General features: G+C 34.1%; 1 protein-coding gene across 1 annotated transcript; it reads right to left on the bottom strand.

Annotated features, from left to right (window-relative positions):
* Positions 1–4,414: 4,414 nt before the first annotated feature.
* On the bottom strand, positions 4,415–23,633 carry CysRS (cysteine--tRNA ligase, cytoplasmic). The gene is made up of 12 exons (XM_074181927.1): positions 23,176–23,633; positions 21,801–21,987; positions 21,083–21,162; positions 20,502–20,718; positions 19,611–19,821; positions 17,539–17,777; positions 17,239–17,472; positions 17,035–17,182; positions 16,768–16,970; positions 11,966–12,128; positions 4,741–4,952; positions 4,415–4,685 (listed from the first exon to the last, which is right to left on the bottom strand). The coding sequence occupies exons 1-12, from the start codon at positions 23,352–23,354 to the stop codon at positions 4,548–4,550; spliced, it is 2,211 nt and encodes a 736-aa protein (XP_074038028.1). The 5' UTR covers positions 23,355–23,633; the 3' UTR covers positions 4,415–4,547.
* Positions 23,634–23,990: the final 357 nt, after the last annotated feature.

The following is a 23,990-nucleotide window of genomic DNA, read 5'->3' on the forward strand; positions in this document are numbered from 1 at the left end:
GGAACTTGGTTAAAGCTTAATTGTTTTGTGCTGAGAAATTCAAACACATAAAAAAATAGTTGAAAAATTAGACAAATCAGACGCCATTGCAATCAATTCAAGCCATCTGGCATTTGAGGATCCTTCAATCAAAAAAAAAATATTGCTCTTATTGCAATACATTTCCGCAATATACCCGATGCAATTGAGAAACTAGGAACTAAAAACCTTTCCCTGTGCAAGTCTTTGGAAGTATTAGAAAAAATTATTGAACAGAGTAACGCCCTTCCGAATTCACTATCGCAAAAGTTTCTTTGCAAATTAAATGCAGTTTTATATAAAAACCCCGGTCATGAAGGAATAAAGAAAACTGACGCATTTATCAACGGCACCGAACAAACTATATCTGGAAAGGTATATGCAGAAATGGCGCCAAATTTCATGTTCTGTTCGGTAACGTCAGTTGATGTTGAAAGGTCATTTTCAGCCTGTACATTAATATTAAGTATAATGCTTGTGTATAATTTTTCTACACCCGTACTCTAACAATACACTTATATGACCATAATCCGTTTCATAATGATATCTATTATGATACAGATTTTTCATAACGATACAGATTATCAACCAATAGAAACCCATAATTTTTCAATCAAGAATCCTGTTCCTTTGTTCGTCCTAGATTCTAACCTAAGTAACTAATTGCTTTATTTGTCAAAATCAGTTTTCATATTACCTACCTATATTATCAAAATGTCTGAAAACAGCGATATAGAAGGAATACCATCGACTCCAATATTTTTAAAAGATCAGATTAATTACAGTTGTTATATTCAATATAATTAGAATCTTTATAGTTTTCATATATCCATGATAATACCATTAAGTTTGTGTAAAAAATATGAGTTAATTACTGTAAATGTGTTCAATACAAATATAATATTTATAGTTTTTCATTATTTATCGGGTTTAGAAAAAATAGCGCATGCAACTCTCATGTAATGGTTTTAATACACTCGCATATACCATACAAAACTCGCCTTCGGCTCGTTTCGTATCCCGGTTAATGTTCGTGTCTTAATAACCATCATTACATGATCGTTGCATAATATACTATTATAGTTTATTATATAATAATAATTTAATGTGAAAATTAACGTAAATTCGTATAATAACGGGTTTTTTTGATTGTGCATATTTCGCTTTTTTTAGTGCATTTTTGCATATATATTTCGACATTTTGATAGAGCATATAATCTGATGTCTACCTATAAGGTACTGTTAACATTCTTCGGCATGTGCCAGGCTCTACAAAATAGTCTCGAAGGAACCTCAGGTCTCAATAAATAACCTGAAAACCAATAAGGGGGAGTATACAAAAACCGTAGAAGAGACTATTAGAGAGCTTTTCCGGGTACACTTTCCTGGGTCAGAAATTACAAATCTAATACCAGAGTCCTAGGCCAATTCAGAACTGGAGACCCCGAAAAGGGCATTCAGGGAGCAAATGACAAAGAAGGTGATAGGTTGGAGAAAATTAAATGGACTGTAAACTCATTTCAACCCTATAAGTCGTCGAGACCTGATGGCATATACCTACCCAGTAATGCTTCAAAAAGGACCGGAAGTTCTTTTCAAAAAATTGTGTAAAATTCTTAGGACAAATTTAGCACTGGGACACATACCAAAAATTTGGAGACTGATCAGGGCCACCTTCATTCCGAAACCTGGGAAAATCAGACAGGACTCGGCGGAGACCTTGAGACCAATCAGTCTCATGTCATATAGTCATATGCGTTGAAAACGCTAGAAAAATTACTTGACAGGCATATCAGGGACGTATCACTGGCTATCAGACCATTACATCGAGACCAATATGCATACAGGTCAGGTATGTCAACAAAAACGGCTCTATGTCGGGTAACAGAAAAAGTAGAACATACCTACTTACAAAAACAAGGAAGTACTTTTAGCTGCTTTCTTGGACATTGAGGGCGCATTTGACAATACGTCGTTACAATCAATCATCCAGGCGTCGAGAAGAGGGATCGACAAGACAAGCTGTAGGTGGATAGACTGCATGCTTAGGGGAAGATTGGTATATACAAACAGGGGGGGTTCTATCCCGTCTGTTATGGAACCTTGTAATGGACGAGCTATTATGTCTCTTGGACCACAATGGGTATAAAGCACTGGGCTATGCAGACGACTTAGTCATCTTAGTCCAGGGAAAATACAATAATGTAGTGAAGGAATGCATGCAGCAGGCCCTGAATATTATAACAAGATGGACGGAAGAAAATGGGCTTAACATAAGCCCATCCAAATCGACTATAGTAGCGTTCACCAAGAGAACTAAAACGGAGGGTTTCGGACCTCTAAAACTTCGAGGTGAAGAAATACAAGTGTCGGGGAAGGTTAAATATCTGGGAGTAATCCTAGATTCCAAACTGAACCGGAACCAATACTTGGACAGGATAAAGAGGAAAGCGGAGGTAGCACTGACGCTCGCCAGACACACCTATGGAAAAACATGGGGGGCTAAAACCAGACATGGTATATTAGCTATACACGATGGTGGTTAAACCCATGATAACATACGCATCTCTGGTCTGGTGGCCAAAGATGAAGCAGGCGACCACCATCAACAAACTAGGCAAGGTGCAAAGACTTGCATGTTTGTGAATGACGGAAGCAATGAGAACTACCCCAGAGGCTGCATTGGAGACACTCCTGAAACTACCTCCCTTACACCTTGTGATAATGGGGGAGGCCAGGATGGGCCAATTCAGACTGGCAAACTCACTGTAAAAGATCGGACCGAACAGAAATTTCGGAACGAGTGGAGCACATATTGAATATGTGCACGGACCACATGACACCGAAGTACACCTTTAACACAAACTTCACGGCCAAAATCATAAGCTGTGAAGAGTGGAAGACCATTAGTCATCCCGAAAACATGTTGGGAAAAAACACCTGGTATACAGATGGATCGAAGACCAAACATGGAACGGGAGCTGGAATATACCGAGCGGATAGAAATTTAAACTACAGCTATCCGCTAGGACTATATACATTCGTCTTTCAGGCGGAAGTGTATGCTATGTTGCAGTGTGCAAGGCTTATTAAATTGAGACCTCAAAGAAATGAGCGGATCAATATTTCAACAGACAGCAAGAGCGCACTAGGGGCTCTGACAAATCTGAAGGTGACATCAAAACTGGTCTGGGAATGCCATGAAGAACTGAATGAACTTGCAAACAGGAACAAATTAACTTTGTACTGAGATGATGAATGCGCTAGACGCGGATCATCAACTTCATACATAGGTCGTGAACCAGCTCTGGGGGAACCAAAATCATTGGTACGAAACCAGATTAGGACATGGACCAATAAGAAGCACGAGTACCTGGCAACAAACACAGTAGAACCTTCATTAGGGAACCGTCTGATAAAAGAACCGAAGAACTACTTCAATATAGTAGGGATCGGCTCAGCATAATTACAGGGTTACTAACCGGTCATTGTCCGCTTAGAGGACACCTGAATAAAATTGGGCTGTACAAAGGAGACCTCAGCTGCAGATTATGCAACGAAGAGATAGAAACAGCACGACACATCTTATGCGATTGTGAGGCACTGAATCACAGGAGGCAGGCAATATATGGACGTACGAAATTACGTCCAGAAGAATATGAACAACATCCAACAAGAAACCTGTACAAACTAGTACAGGGAACGAGACTGATTGAATGGGTGTCATGAGAAGATGGGAGAATAAACGCAATAAGCCCAAGAGGCTGCAGTGTTTTCTGAAGACTTGGACTAAATGGACAAGTCAGACAGCTCCCAAGGTACCAAAAAAAAAACATTCTTCAGAATACTAGACGAATCTCTGTTTTAAGGAATAATAACCCCCTCGAAAAACCAAGTCAGAATCTGCTGTTACTCATCTAGCCAAGAATTGAAAATTCTAACCAGGTGACAGTGGATATTTGGTAGTTTATTTTCCACCCAGAAGTGTTTATCCCATCTAGGCTAGGAACAGTGAAGTTCTTAGATCCCAAAGAAGTTAAAGAAACAAACTAAACAAAAGAGAGTGGACATCGATATATTTCCTCAATTACTCAAATGTTATGAGTGCAAACAAATTTTATTTTAAAAAGCAATTTCAATAACTTGGTAAATATTACAAAACCAAAATGAACTATTCAATCTCCAAAAATGTTTTACTCCACTACTGATTTATTTTACTTTTGAATTTTTTAATACAATATCAAGTTTCTTTAGTTTGTGCATAGAATAAAGATATACTATGGTTTGGGCGACTCCCCAGTAAGAATGAAAATCGAAATTTTTATTACATTTGCCAATATATACATAAATTTAGTTTACAGACAACACCATACTAGGTCACGATTAACAAGCTTGATCAATTGTGAAACTAATTTAATATTGTTTAAAAAATGTTTGACAGAACATCTACAAGTATAGAAAATAAATAGAACAGAATACTGTGTACAGCAACATTTTTGACAATATATTCAAATGATTAGTCTTTATTTTTAGTTGATTCCATTTAATGCATTATTTTTTTGAAGATATTCCTGATATTTCTTCTCCTGTAGTTGGTATAATTTTTGTAATTTTTTCAATTGTCCTTTACTGATTTCTTTTCCTTCTATATCATGAGTTGGCAGACCCTAAAATAAACACATTAAATATAAAGTGACAAGTTACAGTGATTAAAATTCTAACAGTCTCATCAAACTTTGAATATTTATCAGTTTCACTTCTGAACATTTTACTAGGTGGTATTTTCTTTTGTTCTTCTTTTGCTGCTGCTGCAGCTGCTAGTTCAGCTTTTTTCTTGTCTTTTTCTGCAGCTTTTTCTACTTCAGCTCTTTTCTTTTCTTCTTTCTCTTTCAACAACGTCTCTCTGTCCACAATTTTCACTGCACTTGGTTCACCTAAAGAAATAATTAATCACAACAGAGATCATAATGAATATCCATGAAAAATTACATAAATGTCAATTTTCAACAAACACATTCATTATCATCATTAAATTACTTGACAATAGATGTATAGTATGAAATTATCTTTTTCCAGCAAAAATAAAAAATAACAGTAGGACGGTAAATAGAACAAATTAGGACAGATTTTACTGAAGTTTTCAATCTCAGAAAACTTTTATCGAAAAGCCACTTTTGTTTTATAGTAATAATTCAATTGTTGAGAAAATGTTTTGACCTTCTGAATTTTTGCACCTTCCATAATTTTTTTAAGGATAATCCACAAGCACTACAAGAAAATCCTTAAGGCGCTTTCAGAGAGGTGCCCGAATAAATCCATTTGGAAAAACGTTCTCAGGAACGCAGTTCTCTAGATGAAAGAGTTCTTGAACAGTGAAGTTCAGGGTGTACTGAGTTGAACCTCAAAACGATGAGTAGCCACAGTCCGTCGCGTATTTCTGATATGTATCGCTCTTAGTGGAATCAAATGTGCTCGTGAAACTATCTAGAAAAGAGACAAATCTCCAACCTTTCTTCAATGTTTCAGGCTATCAAGGTTGCATGTTATGTTCGCGACTCCGATCAGGTAAATGGCTCTTTTCTGGATGGAATCCAGCAGCTTCGGGGTATGTTTGGGGGCAGAGCTCCATACATGAGAACAATACTCCAAAAAAGGTCTGATCTGAGCTTTATGAAGCATCAAAAGTTTCTGTTATGTGTACAGTTTTCTGGTTCGGAAAAGTGTTCCAAGCTTTTGAGAAACAGCCTTTGCAATTCCAGCGACATTATTGTGCCAAGACATATTGGTGTCCATTTTAACCCCCAACATTGTGGCATTGAATTGAACCTGGTTACTTTTACCCAAATTCAAAATTACTTCTAGATTCTCATCTCTCAGATATGCAACCTCATGATGCCTGATTCTTGGTTTTTTCCACAAGTTGTTGATATACAATAAAAAAAGGGTTGGAGACAATATGAATCCTTGGGGAACACCAGCGTTGATGGTGAAAGTATTCGAGAGATATCCATCGACAGCCACTTGCAAAAAACGTTCTTTCAGGAAGCTTTCAGGAAGCACAAAAATGATCCGACAAGCCATAGCATCGAAGTTTGACCAGCAAACCCTCATGCCACACACGGTCAAAGACGTTAGTAATATCAAGTGAACCAGTTGAAAACTTCCAAATATTTGGGGATATGGTGGTTTACGACTTTCTCCATAATTTTTGATATCACTGATAGCAAAGTGACTGCTCTATAGTTATTTGGAAGATTTTTCTTGCCCTTTTTGGGAATAGGCAAACACATTTTTTATAAGACAGGTTGAAAAGTCTGCAAAATACTGGTGCGAGTTCATTTGCGCACTGACAAGACGCTGTCGAAAAGTAATTTCCGGCATTGTGGATTCTTGTGTGGAAATAGTGGGTGGTACTTTCCTAGACAGTCGACTGTGGAGTGGGACACAAATTGTTCAACTAATCAAATCAAATCAAATCAAACTGTACTTTACTGTCCAAGAATAATTATTCTTATTGACAAAGTGAGTAGATAACAATGAAGTGAATATCCACTGTGTCCAATACATATGAGAGAAAAAAAAATATGAAAATATAAAAATATAAAATGTAAAGATGAATAATTATATATACATATATACATATATATATACATACATACATACATATATATATATATATATATATATATATATATATATATATATACACACATATACACACACATATGTATAAATAAAATGTCCATATAAATAAACACAACCATGACAAATAGAATGATGACATTCACTCACATATATTCGAAACTAATTACAAAACAATATCTAGACATGAAGTTGATACCTATATCTTTATGCAAATATAAATGATTAAAAATGGTCATTGTAATATTCCTGCAGGTCATAATACGCTTTTGAAATGAGAAATACTTTTATCTCCTTCCTGTATTTTTTTTATTTCCGATTGCTTTAAAATGTTCAGGCAAATGATTGTACATTTTTTTGCTTTCGTATATTATTGAATTCTTAATTTGAGTCGACCTAGGTATTGGCAGGGAGATATGGCAGTTATTTCTGGTGTGCCTGGGATTTAATGGGTTATCATTCGATGAATGTCGGTTGTGAATCAAGCATACAGTCTCCATAATGAAAAGGCATGTAAGCATAAGAATTTGATGCTTGATGAATAGTGGTCTACAGTGATCCCTTGCTTTGGCCTTGTACAAATAACGGATTGCTCTCTTTTGTAGAATGAACACAGAATTCCATAAGGTTTTCCTACAAAAACCCCAAAAGGGTAGTCCGTATCTAATATGGGATTCTATGAGTGAAAAATATGTGTTTCTGCCAATAGCTGTACCAAGCTCGTTTGTCACTACTCTAATAGCATAACAGCCCGATGCTAGTCTTTTTTTCAAGGACGTTATATGTTCCTCAAACCCTAACTTCTGTCAATGTGTATACCCAGGAATTTAGTGCTCGTTTTATTTTCTACTTGATGTGTTCCTAAGACCAAGTTTTTGAATTCGAATTTGAAGGTAATTATATTAGTTTTTTCCACATTGAAACAAAGATTATTTGAGTTACACCCAGATTCGATTTCGCTGAGTTCATTGGAAATAACTGTTTTTAGAACATCCACATTTTTTCCATGCCATAGGATAGTGGTATCGTCCGCAAATAATGGGAATCTTCCTGTGATTGGTAAATATGTTAGATCATTAAGGTATAATAGAAACAATATTGGTCCGAGTACCGATCCCTGAGAACTCCTGATTTGACAGGAGAATAATCCGAACACTTTCCGGAAATTTTCACAATTTGTTTCCTGTCACTAAGATATGATTCAAACCATTTGTAGACAATACCCCTGAATCCATAATGATGCAGTTTACTCAGCAGTACTCTGTGATTCACGCAATCAAATGCTTTTGAAAAATCACAGAATACCGCTGCAACCACCTCGCCGTGATTCAGGCTGAGATAGACATTTTCAAGAAAAGAAAATATAGCGTCAGTAGTGCTTTTCGAATTTTGAAAACCGAATTGACATTGCCACAATATATTATATTTCTGTAAGAACTTCATCATTCTCTGTTTAACGAGTTTTTCTATGATCTTCGATAGTGTAGACAAAAGGGAAATTGGACGGTAATTTGATGGATCGTCATTTGCACCACCTTTGTGAAGTGGGATTACTAATGCTTCTTTCAAAAAGGATGGAAAAATCCCCAATTCGAAGGACTTATTTATACATTCTGCCAGGATATGTAGTGCAGTATCAGGTAAACTTTCGAATACATTCACGGAGATTTCATCTATTCCTCCCGATTTCTTATTTTTTAATTGTTTGAATGTTTCTCTCAGTTCGTGAATATCAGTTGGCCCCATGAAAAAGTTATATGGAAGTTCATTTTGAAGGTAATTTAAAGGATCAGTATGATTATCCAAGTTTGCGGTGATTTTTTCAGCTATTGTGCAGTAATAATTGTTGAGAAAATCTGGGTCAATATTAATAGGAGGTGATAAAGAATTATTTTTTCCCCTCAAGTCATTTACTATTTCCCAGTGTTCTCTTGGTGTGTTTCGGCTTATTTCGAATCTGGATTTATAGTATTTTTCTTTAGCGCTTTTGATAACATCTCTATAAGTTCTTCTATACTTGTTGAAATATGTCGAGAAAAATTCACTATTATTATATTTCCTGAACATATGCAATGATCTCAAGTTTTTGGCTGATATTCGGATACCGTTGGTAATCCACGGTTTTTTGCATGATTTTTTTAATTTTCGCATCGGGAAACTGTCATTGAAAAGCTGAATCAATTGTCTATGAAACATCGATAGAGCTTCAGTCGGATTAGGACTAATCCTCCAGTGTGTATTCTCACAACTATTTTGGAAATTATTGAAATTTTCCTTGCTATATATTCTGCCATATTTTTTTAGAGCTTTCTTTGTGAGTATTCAATGAGTCGAATTACAGTCGAAGAAGTGCGATGTACTCAATTTGTTGGAAAATACTTTCTTCATGAAGTATAAGTTGTTTTCATATACTTCTGAGTTTAAATTTTGTCGATAATAATGGTATGGTTGAGAGATAACAATTGTATTTGTGTGTTTTGAATTCCTCAATGAGGTGTACATTTGCCATACTTGGCCATAACAAGACTGTGTCCAACTTAGTGAAATGTCGTGAGTTATGGAGTGCCGTTTGAACTAGTACTTTGTCAGGTGCACCTGGTTTTAAGAAAGACTGAATGTGGAAGTTATGAGACTGTCTGTTGAAGCTATTTAATAGATTTCTACCTTGAGATCCTGATATAAATAGTATCTTTGGTTTTTGATGATTCTTGGATTCCAATCTAGAGTGAGTTTTGGGTGTATTCGGCATAGGAACCGATGTTATTTTCGTTTCATTTAGACAGGCTTTTTGAGGTAGAAACACAATTTGTTTTACACCAATATTTCTACTTGTGCATGTATCGGTTTCTTTGGTTTGTGTATATTTCTGTACTAAGTGGTTGGATGTTTGGGTGGATATTGATATTGTTGATTTGTTTTGGAATGTTTCTAAGCTATGTTTGAGTTCACTTATATACTGCTTTGCTTCTTCTATACGCTTTTCTTGATTTTTTATCATTTCATTTGCTTCGTCTTCGGATTTGAGAGCTTCCTGCATAAAGGAGTCCATCTCCTTTTTCATTTTGTTGATGTGTCTATCTTTTGCTACACGATCCTCTGAGAGTTCCTCTATCGTGTTTTCCAAAATACTAATTTCAAGATCACGTTCATTGATGGGATGTTGTTTTTTTAACGTATCATCACAGCATATAATTTGATGATCCTTCAAGAATTTAAAATTGTTTTTGTTTCTCTGTACACATGCTTTATGAAAAATGTGGAAGCATATCGTACAGATGTAATATGAAGGAACGGGTTTGGTTTTGCAGCATTTGAAATTGACCATTGTAAGTTATGGTTAATATTTATTCAGGTCAACTTAGTTGATTTTCAGTACGCCACTGGATTAATTCATGTGATAGGAGAGTGTTCTTAGATATAGTGTTTTTCGTTATTGTTTTTATAACGATTGTCGCTACTTTTTATACGCACATTCCTTTTTTGCTGCTGAGTTGCCTTCCTTGATAGAATTTGGTTGTTTAACTTTCACCACACCTATTATGCACTTTTCACAAAGGATTACCATCAGGAAGTTGATCTCGCTTGTGAGTCTTTATCCGCTGAGTATTTTGGTATACAATTCAACTAATAATTCCCACTAATGCATTTACTACCACGATTATTAAGAGACGTTTGTAGCAAGTCAACCGTCTTGTCGTGAATATAAACAATACAAACAGCTAGATTTGCTTTTTCTATGGCTGTTGAACCATCCGCTTGTGTTAGTGGTGGAATCATGGATTTTGTTCTGATTAACAGCTTTAGCTACCGACCAGAAGGATCTAGACCCATTGGGATTGGCAAGCAGTTCATCCCTAATTATCTGATTGTGAAGTTATTTGCTTTCATTTATCCTACGTGCAGCTATTGTGAGCATTAACATACCTAGTTCGGTTTTCGGCACTAGGATTTTTGCGCCACTGCCGGCAGGCAAGATTTTTGGAGGCTTGTTCGCAATTTTTGTTGAACCAAGATTTGCCGTTGCTGCTATATAGTTAATTTTTTCAGTATGTAGAACATGAAAATAACCAAAAAACTTTTAAAATTCCTCTACTGCATTCACCCCCTTGAAAAAAGTGAATAATTGAATATTTATTAGATTTTAGAATAAAAAATGTGAAAATATATAAGAGGATGGCTTTTAAATTGAATATCTCATGCCAAAATACTATTTCAAATTCAAACAGTTGATATTCTCTAGGATAAAATTTCAAAGAATTGGTTGTTATTATAAGAACAAAATAAGCAATTTTATCTATATATATAGATATATATATATATATATATATAGATATATATATATATATATATATATATATATATATATATATATATATATATATATATGATGTGTTGTTTTTCCGGGTGTTCATCCGTTGTGTACTATTCGATAGTCGACGTTTCGCCATCATCTCAGATGGCATTATCAAGACGAGTTACTGCTTCGCTTCGAGGAAATTCATATATAATATATATATATATATATATATATATATATATATATATATATATATATATATATCTTTTTATAGATTATGAAACACTCAACATTCAACAATGGGAAAAGAATTGATACAAAAAAATCTAAGCTGATTACTGTCCTAACTAAAACAGACTGTAATTACAACTGTATTATTTGAACTTAATGTACTACTTGACAAATGAAAATGAACACCTTTATTTATTATGAGGTAATAACTTGACTCTAGGGTTTGTGTGCACATTGATGTAACATTTGAGACTTTGTTACAATTCTGTAATGTACTGGACTAATAAATAAATAGGTTTATTTATTTTTAAGCAATTACAATAGTTTATATTAAGGATTTTACTTGTTGGGTTCATAACTGAAGTCTAATGCTTGACTGGTTTCAACAATTGAAACTTTCTTGATGTACCATTTGGGATTTTATAATAATTCTGTAGTGAACTTGACCGATAAATAAATAAATAAATAAGTAATTTGATTAACTGTATGTTATCATCTATGTAATGATAAAAAAAATTATATTTCTTTGGATTCAAAATATTTTTAAAATGGGAAAGAAATGTTTTGGTTTTCTACTGCTCCATTTTTATACAAAAAAAATGTGGGAATCTACCCAAGAAAGGAAAAAAGTAAATTATTTCAAAATAAACTCTGCAAAAAATACTTTCCAAATTAGGAAAAATATGGTTTAAAAAAATGGGTTTTTTGTAGTAAAATTGTCAAAATCATTAGAATCATTCATTTATTCCTACTGAAGCATGATAGAAAAGTTCTCACCTTCTCTATCTTCCAACCTCACTCCAACATTTGGCAAAACTTCATCTCTTAATCTATCACACTCTTTAAGAATATCATTGGCTTTTAAGGTTATTGCACTAGTTCGAACATTATCTCTGAATTCGACTAAAATACTCAAATAGGGTTGAATAAGACATTCCACCTGAAACAAAAATATATAATTAGTGAATTTCAAGTGAATATTCAATGTCGAGCATAAATTGATGAAAGAAAACTGATAACATTTGCCTCTGTGGATTTCATCCAATAATATTAAAAAAAAACAATTCAAGGGCACAAACATTAAAATAGACAATATTACTGAAGGAACAGTTACAGTATCAAGCCAACAGTAATGTCTTAGTATGGTATTAGATTATATTTGAAAAAATATAAGTATGAATTGAAAATTTCAGTTTCTTTGAAAGCTTATGCTTCACTGAAAAATAACAGAAAACACAACACAAATAAAATTGAAAACTCGCTACCTCAATTCTTAGTTATTGAAATGGTTTTAAATTCCTAAAAATTGAGTTTAAACAATTCAAGATGAACATAGTGAAAATAAACTAAAATTTCAACTTATAAAAATACTTTTACGTTTTTCTCTATGGGTTCGGCAATAATTGAACTCAACTTTATTTTACATCTATAATGCCAATACAACACAAAAACTTCACCTGAACTTCTGACTAATACTCAAATGTCTATCATCTTATTAGCTCACTTCCTACCCCACTTTCAATTAAACAAGACTCTATTGCACCGGTCAGCAACAGGCGGACCGCGAAAGGTCGAACCTCGGACCGCCAAATATTGTAATGTGTTGTATACCAAGTATAAATTAATGCGTAGATGAGGTATACTATACCTTTATTAATTAAAATAATATTTTTGAGTCACATGTAATTCAACTTAGTACTTATTTTATTTTGAGTTGCCTAGTTAACCTGTTTTACAAGCACCTACAACTAATACGGTTTGATTAGTTTCCTATCTAGCCTGTGTGTTTGTGCGAATTAGTTGATGTTGCGGAAGAATGGACAGATGTGGCTGCCAAGTTATTGAATCTGTCAAAGCCATCACTTCAAATACAGATAATTGATTTGCAAAAAGATATGGTTTTGCAAATATATAAAACGGTATCTACTTTAGAATTTTGGACCAAGCATGAAAATTATAAGAAACTAGCTATAAATTTGAAAAACACATATCGTTTTGAGATTAACGGACGCCCACCTAGAAGACACACTTCGAGTTTACTGTTCAAACTATAAAAAACTAGCTCAAGACCGTCGGTGTAGTTTCTCACATTAATTTTAGATCTTGTGTTTTATAATTCAGAATTTGATTTGAAACCAAAATAGTACATAGATAGCACCTAATTATTATCAGTTGGTTTTTTTTTTCTGGACCTCGTTAAAATTTTCCCACAGTATCCGGACCCCACCTAAAGCCACTTGGCGACCCCTGCTCTACTGCCTGTTGGCAGTGCAAATATATCCCGACGAAAGTCTACGGAAGTCGGAAAAAATATGCTTGACGCGACGCGACACCTAGAACGACTGAGAAGCACAAGTAGAGTTGTGCGCGACTTTGGCATAGTCACAGTCGATCGACGAAGACCAGCGGCGACTGGCGATACTTTTGCTTCGGGGGATAATTTACAACACTACCCCCTTCCCTTAAGCCGTTCGCCCAAACAACATTCCAAGTAGGAACCCATGTAAGGACTCAGTCACTCTATGTGGACAACTTTAGTTTTGCTTCTGGATGACAAGTAAGGTCCTTACATGCTCTCTGCAATTTGGGACACAAACCTTTCCGACGATGGGGTTGGTAGAGCCACACTGCATTGCTCTCCTTGAAGCTCACTGGCATCGACTTTTTGTCAAATCTCATCTTCATCCTGTCGCTGAAAACATATAATTTGAAACTGGTAAATTTGTGGTCAATTTGCAGTAACTCATGCAGGTCATTCACATAGTCTGGAAGGGGTACATCTTGAGATTCATTGGGCTGCCACACATTACATCTATCGGAAGCTTTAGTTCTCGACCAGTTAGCAACATGGATGGTGTGTAACCTGTCGCATCATGTTGGGAGCTCCGGTATGCCAACAGAAAGATAGTTATCCAAGGTGCGATTATTCCTATCGACCATTCCATCGGACTGTTGATGAAAACCGGTTATTCTTGTCTTTTTCATTTCCAACAACCATTTCCTTCCATAAATCCGATTCGAAGTTGCAGCCCTGATCCGACTGTGACTCCTGGGGTACTCCGTACCTGGCAATTACATTCTGAAACAGAGCTTCTGCCACCGTCTTAGCCTCTTAGCTGGGTAATGCTACTACTTCAGGCCGTTTGGAGAAATAATCCATCACAACTATTAAGACTTGTTATCGGATGTAGCCACAGGAAGTGGTCCCAAAATGTCAATTGCGATTCTCTTGAAAGGGCACCTACTGTACTGCTTCAACTTTCCCCTTTGCCGTCTTCAGACCCTTACACCACTCCTTCACGTCTTGTCGGAAATTGACCTACTAGTACCTCTCACGCACTTTTACTAGAGTTCTATTTACTCCAAAATGCCCTCCAGTGCAAACATCTTATAACTTTTTCAGTATATTTAAAATACACATCTTTGGAAGGATTACCTGGAATTTATGGGTTCTACCATCCAGGCTTTCCAGTGACTAGGTCATCTCGAATATACATGGAGTCCCATTGGAGATACTAATCCAGTGGGTGGATTCTGGATAGGTCAGCCTTACCAACCTTTCGAATTCAGCCCCATACTCCTACAGACTCTTGGAGATGGAACTTGAGTTCTCACCTTCAGTCTTGGTAGAATTGTTGAAGGTGCCCACTACCATACCTTACCTCGAAAACTGATATGACTGCTTCATAATTTTTCTGCTTATTCACTAGAATATTTTGCAGAATTTCGGAGGTCTTTCCTCGTAGTGCCAGTATAAAGACTGTTAATTTTTCCTCATTTTTCCATCCATTATTTTCCGCGGCAGCTTCAAATTGTCTGCGATAAATAGAGCGTGAAGATTCGCTATCGAAGGATGAAGTTTTAATGAATTACTACTGGAAGGAAGAGATATTGATTCTAATTTGCATTTTCCCTTCTTTTTCAGAGTCCTCCTTTGTTTCCTTAAATACTATTTCAAGTTATTCTTGAATAAATTCCTGTACCTCCCCTTTACTCACATGAAATTTTAATTTTTTTAATAAATGAAGGTACATTTGATTGTCTCTTTTTTGTTTGTCCTGAATATTTAAAAGCAAGTCTCTTGTCTTTTTTCTGTTTTTCCTGGATACTTAGTAACAATTCACAATTTTCATTTCGGCGTAACCGTTCTTCCTCTTTCCTTCATTCTCCGCCTGGCTTGCTTGCATAGCCTCGAACATTTTTTTGAGTTCTTCCATCCCGTCAGAATCATTGTCACCATAAAAGAGAAAATGCTCAGTCAATTATCCCACTTCTGACACCAAATGTTATGTCTTCCCCGTGGGTTCGACAATAATTACCAACACTGTACAATTGAACTCAACTTTATTTCACTACTACACTGCCAATACAACACAAAAACTTCAACTGAATTTCAGAATAATTCTCAAATGTCTATTGCCTTACTAGCGGGAATAATTTACAATAGTATTCCAAAATTTACATTTTGAATATTTTGTTATCTATAACAATACAATGTCAGTCTATGTCAATCATGATGTTACTGTTGAGATATTCGTTTTAATTTGAAAAAGCCTTGCAGGTCAGATTACAAGGACGTAGCCAATGTTGTATATAGGAGGAGAAATCATAGATAATATTGTTTTGATCAGTGTTTTCAACACATGAGTTTCACATGAGCAGTGGAGGTAGTAATTAAAAAATATATAAAAATCAGAATTAGCTTCATTACTTGACAAACAATCTACGAGGCTCTTCACAAAATCTTTTCAAAACTTCTCATACAATTTCACGTTTTTATTCTTCAACAATTTTCCGGTGAAAGCCTAGCATACATAAACTGTTTAAACGTTTTTTTGGCATCGTAGCCCGAAACTAAGTTTTTACACGTTGCAAGGACGAAAAAAACCTTTCTATATGGCTCGTTATACACGACTGTGCCAACGAAATATTAATTGCTTTTCTTGTAGCCGAGAAGAAGGTGTCCACCTCTTTTAACACATCTGTAGCTTGTTTGGTTTCAAAAATATTGAAAATCTGTTCACATTTTGCCATTTGAATTTTTATTGAGGCTCCCTCAATTTTGAAATTTTAAATACGGATCGGATCTGTATTTTTTTATAGTGAAAGGAAAGTTTTTTGGATTTTCTCGAGAATTTCGGTAATTTGTTGATCATCAAATAAACTATTATTTTATTATGACTGTATTGAACACTCGAAAAGATAGTGTACCACAGCTTATTCTCAAAACCTTACCAAATATTTGAGATGCTATCACAAACCTCTATCTGTATTTTCAGTTAAGTTTTCACGATTCGTACAATAATGTTTAAGAAAAACTAGACTTTCATGACCAGCCTCCATTTCGACCCTCGCAATTGGGAGTCAAAACAGTAATATAAAATACGTTTTATTGTTCAAGACAAATGAGCTAATATTGATTTCAAACCGAAATATAAATGAAATTCAAAACTTAAATGAAATACTAAAGTGTTGGAGGACTATTGCTTATATTATAGAAAAGTTTATCTGATCAGATTTCTCCATTGGAAAGATATATGTTGAAAAAAAAAAAAGAAAATGAAAATCTTTTTACTCACGTTGTTTGATCCATCAGTAGAAATAGGAAAACCTATTGTGTCAGACTGATATACAGTTCCAAATATTTTCAACATGTCTGTAACATACAGACCTATATCATGTAACATCAAACAATTTGGTGGCTTCCTCTCCCTCAAATAAATATTGCTACTAGTAACAAGGTCTCTTAGTGATTCCAGAGCAGTTCTGGTATCAACATTATCTGAAATGATTTATTGTGATTTTAAAGTTTTTTGTTCAACAAGAAAAAAAAAATTAAAACTCACCACATAAAGCAATATGCACATTTTCCTTAGTTTGTATGAATTTGTTGCTAAGAGTTTTTTCCTGATTGGACCATTTGGAAAATGTATTGAATGTTGTGTTTTCAACTGATATATTTTTCACAGCACATTTAATGTTCAAGAAAAACTCCTGAAACCATTAGTTGAAATGGGTTTTATCAAAAGTGAATAAAGTCAGAAACTCACGTTAAACAACTTTTCATATTGTAATGCAATTTCCATGGTATTTGGACTATAATCCAGGGTATCTCGCCAAGAATGCAACAAAAAGGCAAACCTTAATTGCCTCGAACTATACTTGGAAAGAGCATCTTGAATGCTGACAAAGTTTTTCAATGACTTTGACATTTTGCAACCAGCAATAGTTAGGTGTCCAGAATGCAGAAAATACTTCACCCAGTCTGGATTACCAAAATAGGCCTACAAATTAATAAAATATAGTAGTAGTCTCATTACAATGACTAAATTTTCTTATTATCACCCCACCTCACTTTGAGCTATTTCGTTGTCATGATGGGGAAATTTAAGATCAACACCACCAGTATGAATGTCCAAAGTTGGCCCAAAAATATCGGAAGCCATTGCCGAGCATTCTATATGCCAACCTGGTCTACCAAGTCCCCATGGTGATTCCCAAGCAGGTTCTCCACTTTTACTTTTCTTCCACAGAGCAAAATCATTTGGAGACCGCTTCTCACTTCTTTGTTCTGCAGTAGTTAAATCTCCTGAAATATTTCCATGAGTGAGATATCTATGAAGGGTGTTCCATGTAAAACAACAAAACTCATAATTGTTATGTAATTGAAATATATCTCCATTCGTATATATAGCACTCATATCATATACATTCTATTGACTACTCAATTTCTTGAATACTGATGGAGAATTGTAAACTTAAGCTCAAACACAACGCATTTATGATTCAGCAACTGTCCCCAAAGGACAAGCCGATGTAAGGGCGATGACATTTCCCCATACGAAGACGCCATCTATGGAATCGACAGCGAACTCAATCTTCGAAAATTAAAGATAAACAAGGCTCCATAATGCGGTCAATTGCGAAGACAAGCTACGACTTCGATCGCCGACAAGATTCGTCCTCTGTCATTCACTGCAAGGCAACTAGTTATAAACTAGAGCCCAAACACAACGAATTTATGATTCAACACCAGACAGTCCTGTTTCGACCAGCCAAAGTGCTAGGCCGAACCAAAAATGTATTGTTGGACTCAACTGTCCTCGAATATTAAATATAAACGAGACTCCCCAAGGCGGTCTGTAGCAAAACCAAGCTTCGACATCGACCGTCGGCAAGATTCGCCTTCTGTTTTTCACTGCAGCTTTCACTGTATGGCAATTAGTTGAAAATCAGAGCCCAAAACTACACATTTATGATTCAACACCAGACAGTAGTGTTTCGACCCTAGGTCTAATCAGTCGTGCTAAGCTGAAACAGATGCATTGCTGGACTCCTTGGACCACCTTGTTGACCTTTAATATTCGAGGATTGAGTTCTTCATCATACGAACTACTATTCTGAATATCTGGAATAAACAAATTCCATGAAAAAATTGAAAACCTGGAAAAACATTTGAGTCATTCAGACATTCAAAATTCTACTTACAAATTGAGTAGTAGCTTAGCCTTGGAACACACAAAGATCTCTTTATAAAAAATCTGCAAGATTGAGGTACATTAAATTTTATGTGTGTGTACGTCTGAAGTGTGGATTACACAGCATATGAAGGTTTATTTTGTTCGACGTTTTAGCTTCGGCTTAATGGGCGTTTACAAGAACAAGAATGGAAAAGCATGGCAATACTGAGATCTCCCTTTCTGCCTACTCCCAAGTGGGAATCGAAATATATATCATTATTTAATTCATTTAAAAGTAGTGTTGATCATAATATAAACAAATAAGATGACTAATGCAACAATAAACACAAATTTTGACACACATAATTATCGTTAGTCCTGCTTTGTGATTTGCTAGCTAATCAAATGTTTTTCAAATATAAACAAAATATCTTACAACAATTTCGCAATGATATAGTTATCTAAATATCAATAAAAACTTGGTTCTATCAATATTGCATCGCCCTATTTATTGCATTTAAGATTACCAAAATGAGCCTTATAAATATAATCTACTAGATAAGAAAATTCAAAATTTCAATGGATTACTTTAAAATATTTTGTCAAAGTTAAATTTTATATTGCACAAATAAAAATGACTAATTGGATTTTTTTTTCAGAATTCTTCAAAGCAAAATTTTTAGTTTGCTTTCTAATACCCTTGCACAGATTCTCTATTTATCTGGATTTATTTATTTGTTATATTGAGAAAAGTAAAACCAGCAGAGTTTCAAAAATCACATAGAGTTCTCTACAGAAATATTTTTCATGTAATATGGATGTAAGATATGTCTCACCATATCGATGTATTTGTCAGAATGAATTTATATGAAAACATTTGCTTTCAAATTCAAGATCATTATGAGAACTGACGTAGTTACATTAATAAAAGTCAATAATATAAATATAAAACGTAATATCACCTTCTCCTTCTTGTAGGCTATTTGTGTCTCCATAAGCTTCTGGAACCAACTTGGCATAATGATATTTTTCTTTTTTATCAAAAGAGGCAACATCAAAATAAACAGAACCATTGGCATTATATGCCAGACCATTTTCGATGATTTTTTCAATATAAATAATTATTTCGGGAATGTATTCACTGACTCTAGTCAAAACGTTAGGTCTGAGAACCTGGAAATATAATAAAAGTAATATGATAAAATAAACAGTTAACAGAAACTACAAACAGGTTAGTCATGATGTTTGAAAATATTTTGCAAATAAGTCTGTCTAGCTGCCCACAAACATGAAGTGCAAGTAATACATAACCCCTCAAAACTTCTTGTTTCACTCAATTGAGTCTCTTCTATAATTATTTCTCTCTATGAATATGTTCGTGAAAAACTCAAAGTGATAAATTTTGCATATTATAAAAACAAACTGAATCTTCGAATTGATTTACAGAAACAATGAATTGTTAAAGATTCATTGAAGTACTCATCGATGAGCAGGTGAATTTTGAAAGCTCACTGCACTTATAGTCTTAATGCTGCTTCACATTTACACATTTTTCTTCATGCAACACGCAATCTTGCATCCACGGAGAAAATCTTTTTTTTTTTCTAAATGAAAAGTCATTGATATAGCAGATCATCTCTCATTGAAAATACTACACATTCATATGTTACCAAAAAAAACTAATTCAGATATCAACGCTATGACTCTAGTTAAATAAACAAGAGAAGAAACAATTATAAACACATAATGTTATTTACTTGAATTAATATGAATTTAGATTTTTTTCTCAATGTTATCCTTCAATCTATAAGCATTCTGAATACTTTTGAATAATGTATTGAAAATATATTTACATTCAAAGCATCCATATCTTTATGGAAAGCGTCTTCCCAATACCTAGGAAGCACGCTGAATATTGCATTATCTGTAACAGTAGAGCCATATTGATGATCCAGCCATTCTGATAATTGATCTTTGGATTCTTTAATGAATTTTTGTTTTAGTTCTTCCACTCTCGATGTATCCCCACTTTTAATGGCTTGTTCTAGTTCCTCTACAGATTTGGCAAGCCTTGAAATGAATAAAGAAATCATAAAGAATGAAACACTCATAAGTAATGTAATCATATATGTCATAAATATTTCAGTGTGTTTAAATAGGAGTAAATAAAACAATAAGTGAATAGTCATATCATTGAAATAATGAACAAAAGTAATTATTCATGGAGGAAATCAGAGTTTTTTTATTACCTATTTATTCACCTTCAGCAATCTGAAAAAAATTAAAAAAATTATTTTGTTTCAGGTTGTGGAAAGTGAAATTCTTCAGAAAGATCAATAAAAAACTCTCATTGAAAAAGGTAATATAATTGAAAATAAAGAGTAATATTGTATGTTAATGAAACTTGATCAATATTATAAAGTGTACAACATACCTTCCTAAGGCGGTTTCAAACATTTGTTTCTTGTCATGATCTGTAGAATTTTTTATTTTTTCTGATAAGTTATTTAATGCCTGAAAAAATTCATTAGAAATAAAAAATCGATTTGTAGATCATATGTTATAACTAACGTGATTTGACAAATTATCGAAATACAGTGAAAATTAATTCTATAACCTCTTTTTAAATATGAAACAAAAAAAAGTTGTCAAAACTAAAAAAATAAACCTTTCGAATGGAATTTTTGAATGTTCACCTTCTCCAAACATTTCTACACAGTAGCATCGAGTAAATGCCTGAATAATAATTATCATCGAGCAGCAATATCTTGCTGAAATCAATTGACAGACCGGATTAGAAGTATTATTCCGCGTCAATTCAAGGTTTTGTTTTTCTGTATGATCGTTAAGACGAATAAATTAATATTTTACCATTTTTTTTGAGTAATCTATCGAGATTTCCCTTCATCCTTCCAACACCAGCATGTTCTGTGAGAACGAAGAGTTATTTATTGTTGGGTCAGTTCTGTCACTTGATTATCGAACTCCTTACTAGGGATATTTCTCAGAAGTACAACGCAAAAGAGTTTGATGAATACTGTTAGAGTGTCGTTACGCGTCAGCCAAGCAGTTAATAGAAACACTGGCGAGAATTGTTTTTATCAAAATTTTCTTACAAATGTGTCATTACTGAATGTTGCTTAAATACTTACATGTTTTGAATCATCGATAACGGTTTCTAGTGTTCTTTCTTTGGACAAATATTCCTCAAATAGATGATTTTGTCTAGCTCTCTTAATAATCTTGTCATCAATATCAGTAATGTTCATTACATAAAAAATATCATAACCAAAATAGTCGGATAATACTCTTCGAAGTATGTCAAATGTAATGTAGGACCTAAAATCAATCAAAGTAGTTTTCAAAAATCTATAAGGTAAAGGTGGGAAATACTTTAAATTCTCTAATTTTGATAAAAACACAAAGTTTTGCTTGACAAAGAAGGGACACCTAAGTACTTTCTCTTTCAAAAAAATATTTAATAATATTACAAATGTAACTAATTCAGCTTATTTTTGGTATATCCTTAATTTTTAGAAATAACTGAAGAATTTTTATAATATATTTTACTTCAATAATTTTTTATTTTGACTCATCCATTTAATCGATTTGACAATACAATATATTTGGTACATTAAAATAACTTATGCTAAAGCACATGTAGCAAGTATATCAAAAAAGCTCAGAGCATAAATAGGTCCAAAGTGAGTAGAAAAATACATTATTATGTTGTTATTCATGTTGATAGAATTTAGTAAATATGAGTTGAATTGAATTGAAACACACAATATTTTTAATTATAATACTCATTCAAAGTTCCTAGCTAAATCAATATAATTAATGATGAAAGCAGTTTCTAATAAGTATTTTTGTGACAGATTTGAAATTTTTTAAATTTCAAAATTTTCTTGGAGTGGAGAACATTATATAGATTCAGATTTAACGTGTTTCTGCGGCTTAGAGCTAGCTTGTCAAGGAGTATTGAACAAATCAGCTGATCTAGTATTGTCAGAGTTTTGAGTAATGTATAGATACTTTCACGGGAGGTAGCATTCATAACTGACCAGCAAGGTCACCTAATTTAAAATTGTTAACTGTTTCACAACAATAACTCCGGACAAGTTGAGTGACGTTAGATCATTTGAAAAAAAGGTCAGAATGTGTGGAAAATGACGATCATTTTGAACATTTATTATATTTTTGTTATTTAACCTTTGAGCGTTAAGTAACAAATAATATCATTAGTTATTCGCAAACTTATATTTTTTTTAAATGTGAATTTGATAACGAAAGATTTAATGGTGAAGTTACAGTAAGACTATTCATAAAAAAACCGATTACCAATTGGACAATATTCGATACGCAAAGGTTTACCTTTGTTGAAGTAGCGCAAATTTACAAGTAAAATGCTTATTTACTTGAAAACTTTAGACAGGTGCTTCTCCTTGATTATTAACCATAGTTGGTTTTCTGCTTTTTCCAAAGTAATTTTTTTATGAATAAATGTTAAACCAATCACTAACTTACCTTGCATGTCCCATGTGCGAGGCATCATAAACAGTAGGACCACAACTATACCAGTTCACTCTTTTACCAGAGGCAGGTATGAACTCTTCTTTTCTTCTGGTTAAACTGTTGAAAAGTTTTAAAACAGGTCGATTTGAATTTCTTGGAGGGGACCAAATAGGCTGTACTCTTTTAGACATCTCGAAACTAATAGTATTTTCTGTTTTTTCGACAATATCTCTCTTACTTTACTATACCAGTGGTCCAGAATCCAGATGGTTATTGAACTACTATGAGTCACTGACACGTTGTGTGTTATAATAAATGATTAGTAATCTACTCTTTGATCACACGTTACACCTGAATAATATATAATTTATAGGAGCAGGACAAGCAATACTCTGAGCACCATAAAAAAAGTTATCGTAAACCTATAACCTAAAATAGGCCTGAATTCCGAATTTGAATTATCTGCCACTGAATCTGAATTCAGAATTGACGTTGTCAGCCACAGAATGCGAGGACTAGCACAGACCTAATTGGACCGGTATTTCTGTCAGGAAGACTTACTGGCGAGGTATACCACAACTTTTTGGAACAAACGCTACCTCAGTTTTTGAAGAATGTACCATTGGTAAATTGGTAACAAGAAATGCAATGTGCTTTATGCACGATGGTGCACCAGCGCATTTTAGCATATTGGCACGAAAGTTTTTAACAGTAACATACGGAGATCCCTTGACTGGTCGAGGTGGATCCTAGTGTTTTTGAAAGAGTTCGGGAGCAGATGAGAAGATTGGATTCTTGCATCTGAGCGGGAGTTCTTGTAGATTAAG

This window comes from Leptinotarsa decemlineata, unplaced genomic scaffold (assembly GCF_025532065.1).
Source record: "Leptinotarsa decemlineata unplaced genomic scaffold, Ldec_3_MD MMD2_tig00026328_RagTag_RagTag, whole genome shotgun sequence".
Lineage (NCBI taxonomy): Eukaryota > Metazoa > Arthropoda > Insecta > Coleoptera > Chrysomelidae > Leptinotarsa > Leptinotarsa decemlineata.